The sequence below is a fragment of the Alosa alosa genome, chromosome 10 (assembly GCF_017589495.1).
Source record: "Alosa alosa isolate M-15738 ecotype Scorff River chromosome 10, AALO_Geno_1.1, whole genome shotgun sequence".
Classification (NCBI taxonomy): Eukaryota; Metazoa; Chordata; class Actinopteri; order Clupeiformes; family Clupeidae; genus Alosa; species Alosa alosa.
This window is the reverse complement of record NC_063198.1, coordinates 2788652-2796555: the sequence shown is the minus strand read 5'-3', so window position 1 is coordinate 2796555 and position 7904 is coordinate 2788652. Positions and strand designations below refer to the sequence as shown.

The window sequence follows — 7904 nt, the reverse complement described above, 5'->3', positions numbered from 1 at the left end:
TATATCACACAGCACTCTTTGCTCAAATAAAGGAACATTATAAAAAGGCAAAAACCGAAAGAGAGAGGCAAATATATGAGTAGTGGCTGGTAATATTATTATTAAGTATAAACTGCAATCGTTTTCAGAATCTGCTGTGGGTTTTTCAAAGAAATGCTGGAAGCTCAGGCTTCCAAGCTAATTGACATTGTTTTATTTCAGTTAGCCTAATAGCTGGTTTGATTAATGGCCACCTTACACCAAACAACTTTGACAAGATTTGGGAAAGATTCTTGAAAGATTGTAGTCTTTTAACTAATGCCCCCCATTCAAGCTTTACTGAAAAGACTCCAATCTTTCAAGAATCTTTCCCAAATCTTGTCAAAGTTGTTTGGTGTAAGGAGGCCATTAGTTAAATTGGCATCTGAGCTCTGCTGTCATTGTGCATGTAGATACTAATCTGTGCAGTGGTGAGAGAGAGTTTGTCGTTTTTTTGGACAGTCATAATAAAGTCATAATGGGTAATCGTTGTGTTTGTGCTGGTTGCACTAAATCAGTGGTTCTCAAAGTGTGGGGCGGGCCTTATTTTTTTAAATATATATTTTGAATATACCTGTGTTTGTTGGCGTGTTGTTGCAAAATCCTCGGAATCATTGTATGCAAGCAAACTGCATACAGGGAGTCTTTATTGTTGAGGTCAGACATGATAATCATCCAAACATTTTGCGTCTTATCCGTGATTCAGTGCTGCCAAAACTCCGCTTACCCTCTCTGCCTCTGGTCCTATGTTGTGCTGTGTGAGAGGGGGAGTGGCTACGGTAGAGTGGAGAAAGCCAACACATGCTTCCTTTACTGATATATTTAACAATATCTTTTACTTTTCTTATCCAAACAACGTCAAACTTGGCACTGCTCTTACTCGTGCCCGTAGCAAGACACCTGTCAAGTTTGAAATCAATCGGACAAACGGTTTGACAGATATGCAAGCCTACAGTGCTAAGTATGAGAGGAAGTGGAAACAGTAGAGCGGAGAAAGCCAATGTGTGCTCCTTTTACCGATATTTTTAACAATATATTTCGCTTTTTTTATCCAAACAACGTCAAACTTGGCACTGCACTTACTCGTGTCAATATCAAGACACCTGCCAAGTTTGAAATTGAACGAACCAACGGTTCAAGAGATATGCGGCACACACACACTGACACACAGACAGACATTCCTGCAATTTATAGATAGATGTGATATCATTCGGAATTAATAGTTTTACAAGACAACTGGAATGCAGCATAACTGAGTGGCCTTATAACTGACAATTTGAAATTGTAAACACCCAACTGTCACTGACAAAGTCTGTCATCTCTCTCTCTCTCTCTGCCCCACTCCTGATCTCTCTGTCTGTTTATATTCTATATTTCTCCCTTCACACACTCTTAGCTGTCCATCGTGTTTGATGATGACGCCTGCTCAGGGGGTGTTGGGGTTTAGTGACGTTGCCGCCACTTTTCTTGGGCGTCGAGTCCGATCCTTGAGCCGCACACTCGTCCACAGATGGAGCAAGGGAAACCAGATGCCAGGGGGCTGTTGCTGCAGACTGCTCCTCCTCTCCTTTCTGTGTGTAAATGACCACGATGTTAGCATCCTTCCAGTCCTGTGGGAGGGTTCCATGTTCCCAGATGTTTTGGGTCATGAGGTGCAGGCGGCGCGTGAGGATGTATCCTCCGTGTTCGAAAACCTCTGCAGGGATTCCATCGGGTCCAGCGCTTTTGTTGTTTTTCAGCCCTGCAATGGCTTGCCGTAGTTCTGAGTAAAGTGGTGGGGTGTCCAGGTGCATGGTTGGTGGAAGGTCTGGGAGACTATCCAGAATATATGGGTCAACAGGGTTGGTGTGGTTGAGGAGACTCAAAATTATTTGCCCAACGGACAAGAATCTCGTGGCGGTCCTTGAAGAGCATAGACCCATCAGCTGATCGGACTGGGGCAATCGCCCGCTTCCTGGGGCCGTGCAATGCTTTTATGAAAGCTATCGAGTGTTATTGTAGTCTGCCAGGTTCTGGATTTTTTGCGCCTTTTGCACCCACCAGGTGTCCTCCATAGTCCGGAGAGCTTGCTGGGTTGCTGTTCTTGTAGCAGTCAGGGTGGTTTTAAAGGTGGGAGATCTAGGGCAGGACAGGAGAGCTTTGTGGGCCTCATGCTTGGTCTTTAGGAGTGACTGTATGTCAGCTGAGTTACAGTCAAACCAGTCCTGGTGACGTTTCCTTGACTGACCGAGCACCTCTGAGGCTGCACTATGAATTGACTGGCAACAATTGTTGCGACTCAAGGCATTCCAGCCTACGAATTTTATAAAAAAAAGTACTAAATCATGCATAATTAAACAATAACTTAATTTAGGCTACTTGGCTACGCAAAAAGGTTTCCATTACAGCTGCCTTGAAGGGCTGCCTTGTCTCGCAATAAACAGCAGTGGAAATCTTTTTCAACTGCATGAAACTTAACAGTGAACCATCAAATATCTCCCAGATTTCAGTGCCCATCAGTCCCAATATTTAGCAATATAATCAAACAGTCCAAAAGTAAATTAAATCCCAAACCAAACCGAAAATGCTTTTGATAGCCTACCGGTATGCCGCTCCAAACTAAACGCATGTCTAAATGCAGGTTAGAAATATTTAAAAAAGCCTCCCTCGAATACCAGCCTGCCTCAAATAAAGATGATGATGAATGATTTATGCTAAGCAAGTAGCCTGGATTATTTTATGATTGTTAGTAGACAAACTGGCTTCAGATATCCAACAGAGTGAATATGAGATTGTGCAGTCTTACAGTAGGGTACAACCGGGACGATTGAAACGGGGGACGAATGAAACATTCCGGTTTTCTCCGAGTGCAACGATGATAGACAGTCATCATTTGGACAAAACATAGAGCATATTAACCTCCGTTGCTCAGTCAAATGCCTTCCTGTTACGTCCTGGTATCACAGAGTTACAGGCGATAAACGATTTTTGATGGTCACAAGTTTACTTCATTAGCGTTTTTTTTTTTTTATTATTAAAGAGTGTTTTTCATTTAAAGGTTTGACTTCATGCTTATTCAGTAGAGCATTTAGTGCTCTCCAACAATCCCAGACGTTCACATTGCATGTTTGTTTGTAATGGATGCAAAACAGCCTATAATGCTAGAAGTCTATTGCGGGACGATTGAAACACCTGTTTCATTTGTCCCGACCAGGCAGTAAACCCCATTTATTCTAAGTCAATGCACACATATCTGTGTTTATACTATATGTTATGCAGGTGAGACATGGAAAAGCAGTTTTAGAAAGATGCAAATATATTTGGGGCTATCAGGTAGGGGGTCGAGTTTTGCCATGTTAACCTATGGAGACCGACGGCCTGTCGGTCATGAAGGGCACTTATTTGGATGTGTGGTGGCTTTAACCACGTAAAAACAGAGTCAAATAACATTTTGTACTATAGAAACATTATATAATTCGAAACATGCATTATTCTAGCTATATTAATGGCATAGTGCATGCTATTTCCATAACCGCGAGATAAGCGCTTTACCATGACGTCAATGAGTTGTTAACAGACATGAACCAAGACATATAGCCCAGCAGCAATCTATCTAAAATAACACCTACTATTCATGATATGTTGTCAAATATTGAAATTGTGGGAAGTTTACATAATTTAAGCTGTATGTTTCATTCGTCCCCCATGCTGTTCCATTCGTCCCAGCCAGAAGGGACGAATGAAACAAAACGCACGTTCGACTTCTCCTTAAATAACTCTTGAACGGTTTTGTTCAGAGCTGTAGATGCAACTGTATTTGACAGAGGATAGATGTAGGTTGCTAGAGACAAAATATTAGCTTTCAGTGTTTTACGATTTCTTTGTAAATTACATTTAATTAAGAAGTGTTTCATTCCTCCCGGTTCTCCCCTACTGTAGATGGCTGTGGTTAGTGATGTGATGCTGTTAATGGGGAGTTTTACAGTTAGCGCAAATCATATATGTTATTATTTATTTAGTGTACCTATAAGGCTTTTTTTCTTATCAAAAGTGAGGGGGACGACAGCTGTCTCTTCAGCACTGCGGTGGACATATCCCCCACGTCCCCCGTGCCTCTTGCGCCCCTGCAATGTGGTATCTAGCTTTCTAATATCTATGTTCACTCCTACCAGATGGACCTCCAGTGGCATGAGGGAACCCATGACGACCTTTGTCTGGCATGAGTTGCAGGGGGCCTTCACACACACACACAAACATTTGGAGGGTCTGATCTGTGGGGTTTAAAACACATAGCCTCCAATTTTGATATGGTTTATAATTTGATAATGATCTATAATTCTAGCCTATTGGCTAAGGGTCGTCTCACAATCAGTGTAGCAGACCATATTTCGCACTTGTTGGTAAAACGAGCGCACAATTTACTCAATTCAGCACACAATCTAGTAAAATGAGAGCACGTTTAGTGGAGAGTCGAGATTACGCGTCACACGTACAACGTGACTGACGTCATTGACCGACGTCCCCTGTTTTTGTATTCAGGGTGAATTGTGAATGTGGTGGTTACTCGTTGTAAAGTTAGAGACAAGAGGATAACGAAATCGTAGCCATTTGTTATGGCCTTGCAAACTGCCGAGGATATAGAGGAGCACATCGAGGAGTCCGAGGATATATTGGAACAGGATGTCCGTGTCTCTCCAGCAGAGGAAATGCCGGGCGATGGGCCCGGAGAAGAAGAATCTGATCAGCTATTTCTGCCGTGGGACCGATTCTCTGCTTGGCTACATTGTATTTGTGTCGTAGGTTTCGATCTAGAACTTGGTCAAGCTGTTGAGGTAAGACGCAGTAAACAATTACATGTTATTTAGTGTAAACACGGAATGGTTAAGTATCAACTGCGTGGAATATCAGCTGGCGTCTTCCCACTTAGCACGTCAAGTTAGCTTCCTTTGAGCTCAAATGTTACATGAAGTTCGCAACCGTAATGTTACTGTACAGACAAATTGACTAGTTTCGACAGTTTTGTGGGAGAAGCTATCATCTGACATCACCTCATAGCCTATTGCAATGGAAATTCTAGTGTAGCTGCAACAGCTAGTCAAAAATAGTTACTATATTACTTCCTTTCCCTGGCCTGCAGTCTACTCGTGTAACGTTAATGTATAGCCATGGCTGGCTTGACATATATTTAGCCAGCTAGGGTAGCAACTAGCTTTAGTTAAATAACTCTTATTAAACGATTTGATATATATTCGCCATAATCCCTTCCACCCTGCCATTATCCTGTCTAATATTGCAGCCTGAAATGAAGCTCATCGGTGTAGGCCTAGTAGCCTACTTAAGATCCATATGTGTAATAGCCTATCGCCAACTGTGGAGACATGCACGAAAATGTGGACAAATTAAGCCATGGTAGCCTAAATTTATACAAATTAGCATGACTAATCTTATGAAATGTACTCTTAACACATCTGGAGGCGTGTTATGTTTTTCTTATTTTCTATAAAATAAAAATTATGCTTTTTGTCATCAAGCTCATCATTAAATGAGAAATCCGGCCGATTTTAACACGGGGCTCAGTTGATCATGTTCACGAATACTGTCGGTCAGAAAAAACGGGAAAAAAATCGGTGCTGGCCGGTGTTCTGTTCCTTCTGGTTTTTCACTGGTTTTCTTGCGCGTGCTCACATTGCTCACCACAGCTGCAGGAGTTGTCAGACATTCACAAACACGTTGTTTGAGACGGATTTGAAGTCGCATTTCATATCTATGCTCAATGGGCATCAAACCAGCTAATAGGCTGACTGGTATTGTGAAGGGTATGTGATGATGTGGGGCTATTTTAACTCCAAAGGCCAATGGAACTTTATCAGGATGCATGGTATCCTGGATCCATGAAATAACTGGCCTTTAAAAACAAAATTTTCCTGCCTCTGGGAATTTAACATAGGGGTGCCAATACTGTATTTTAAGGATGAACATTTATTTATTTATGATACATTATTCATTCACAAAGAAAATTGGTTCTTAAAGGTTGGATATTTCCTAATTTTTTTACTTTAGGCATTCAAATCAATTTCCAAAAGATGATTTTATATTCCTCTTTTTAGTCAACTTAAGCTTGGGTGGCAAAACTTTTGACCATCACTGTAGAATGCACTAAATGTGATGGAAGGTTTAACGGCTCCTACACACAGTTGCGTTCCGTCAACGCATGCCAGTGGGTGTTCCCAACTGTACCTATACAAATTTAACTGGAAGTCAGTGTTTCCCCTACAGTGTATTTAACAGCGGCGCAGCGCCGCCGCTGGATTTTCAGCGCCGCTGCAACATATCACGAGATTCACTTACAAGGATACAAGGAAGTTTGTCACATGCATATAGTTACTGGAAGTAAGAAATGCAGTGAAATTATGTCTGGTGTCAGCCTATTTGTGCATTAATGGGGGGGGGGGTTCAGAATTGTTTTCTGAAAGTCTTGAGTAAGTTAAGTGCATCAAATCCGCACTTAGCCTCTCATTATTCAGGACATATATGCGGCATGATGTGTCAGGTGATTACAAGCCCAAAGACAAGTCTGCAGCCCATATGGCTAGCCTACGTTCTGAACACGGTTACATTGTTTAGCTATCCGACTGATGGGGTCTTGCTCCGCCACAGTGTAGCCTATGGTGTCATCGTTCACTTGTAGGTTACACAATAAATAGCCTACTTACAGGCCTGGTGACAATAAAAAATTATATTAGTTATATTTCATCACAAAGCTGTTTGTATGCCGTGAATTAAACTTGTAGCCTATGCCATATGTTAAGCTTGAGCAATTCCTCTGATCCAAAGCCTGCTTTGACACATTGACACTAATGTGAAACATGCATCCTCCTCTCCTAGCCTACATCAAATAAAAGAAACCATGATTACCGAAATGAATTTAACATGGGGGGGGGAAAAGTTTGTTGCGATTTAGCCTACTGTTGTGATGCGGTTCTTTCTGCTGATTGGATTTACGTCCGGTGTCGTCAACTCTGAGAACTCTTGCTCCGGCTGACAATTTTATCCAGAGAGCTGATTTCCCAAAGATGAGCCTCCATCAACATTCAACGACAAATTATTAAAACGTAAGTAATGCAATAGAGTAAACCAATGTGCTACAAGGTGTATGGTCTTAACGTTAATTGTAGCCTAGACTTGTAACGTTAAGCGTGGGGCTACATGTAATGTTTGCATGGGAAAGCTAGGCTAACACAGTCTAGGCCTGTTTAAACTTTCTGATAGTTAAAGGAAATATGAGCATATGTTGGCATATAATGATAGCCTAAATTCTGTCCACTTAGCTATAATAGGCTATCACAAACAGACCTTTTCTCGCTTATGCATTAGACATAGGAGTCTACATTCTCTTATCAGAAAGACGTGTTCTCATAACTTCAGCGTTCTCTTGACGGTGAGACGAACGGTCGCACTTCAATCAAGTAGCCTAGGTCCTTTTCGAGTTAATTGTGAGTGAGTTGTATGGTAACTGTGGGAGTGATGTAGAAGAAAAGTGAGTATTTACTTTTTTTATCACGTGGGTTTGTTGTTTTGGGACTGAGAAATAGACTACAAGGAGAGCATCTGGCTATGTGCATGCGTGTCAGCATAATGGCCCCCCAACAATTCAATTCAATTACCAAAGAGCAAGATTGGGTGTGGCCTTTGCCATTAAGACAAATTTAAATAAATTGTAAATAATCTTTTTCTGGGTTGTGCCATTTCATTTTTCTTCTATCATTTTTAACCAATAATGTAAAAGAAAGCTGAAAATGTCCACAAAAGAAACACGAAGGTATGATATAAAAAAATATATCCCCAAGTAATAGCACCGCTGCTGGAAAAAATTCTAGGGGAAACACTGGAAGTATAACCGTAATTTG

The 7904-nt window shown here is 41.4% G+C and overlaps 1 protein-coding gene across 1 annotated transcript in view; it reads left to right on the top strand.

Moving 5' to 3' along the window:
- The first annotated feature begins 4489 nt into the window (after positions 1 to 4489).
- dennd6aa (DENN/MADD domain containing 6Aa) overlaps positions 4490 to 7904 on the top strand; it is a 28289-nt gene continuing 24874 nt past the window's right edge. Inside the window, exon 1 of the mRNA XM_048254469.1 lies at positions 4490 to 4829. Within this exon, the coding sequence (XP_048110426.1) occupies positions 4611 to 4829 (219 nt within the window). The 5' untranslated portion in view covers positions 4490 to 4610. The remainder of the gene's footprint in view (positions 4830 to 7904) is intronic.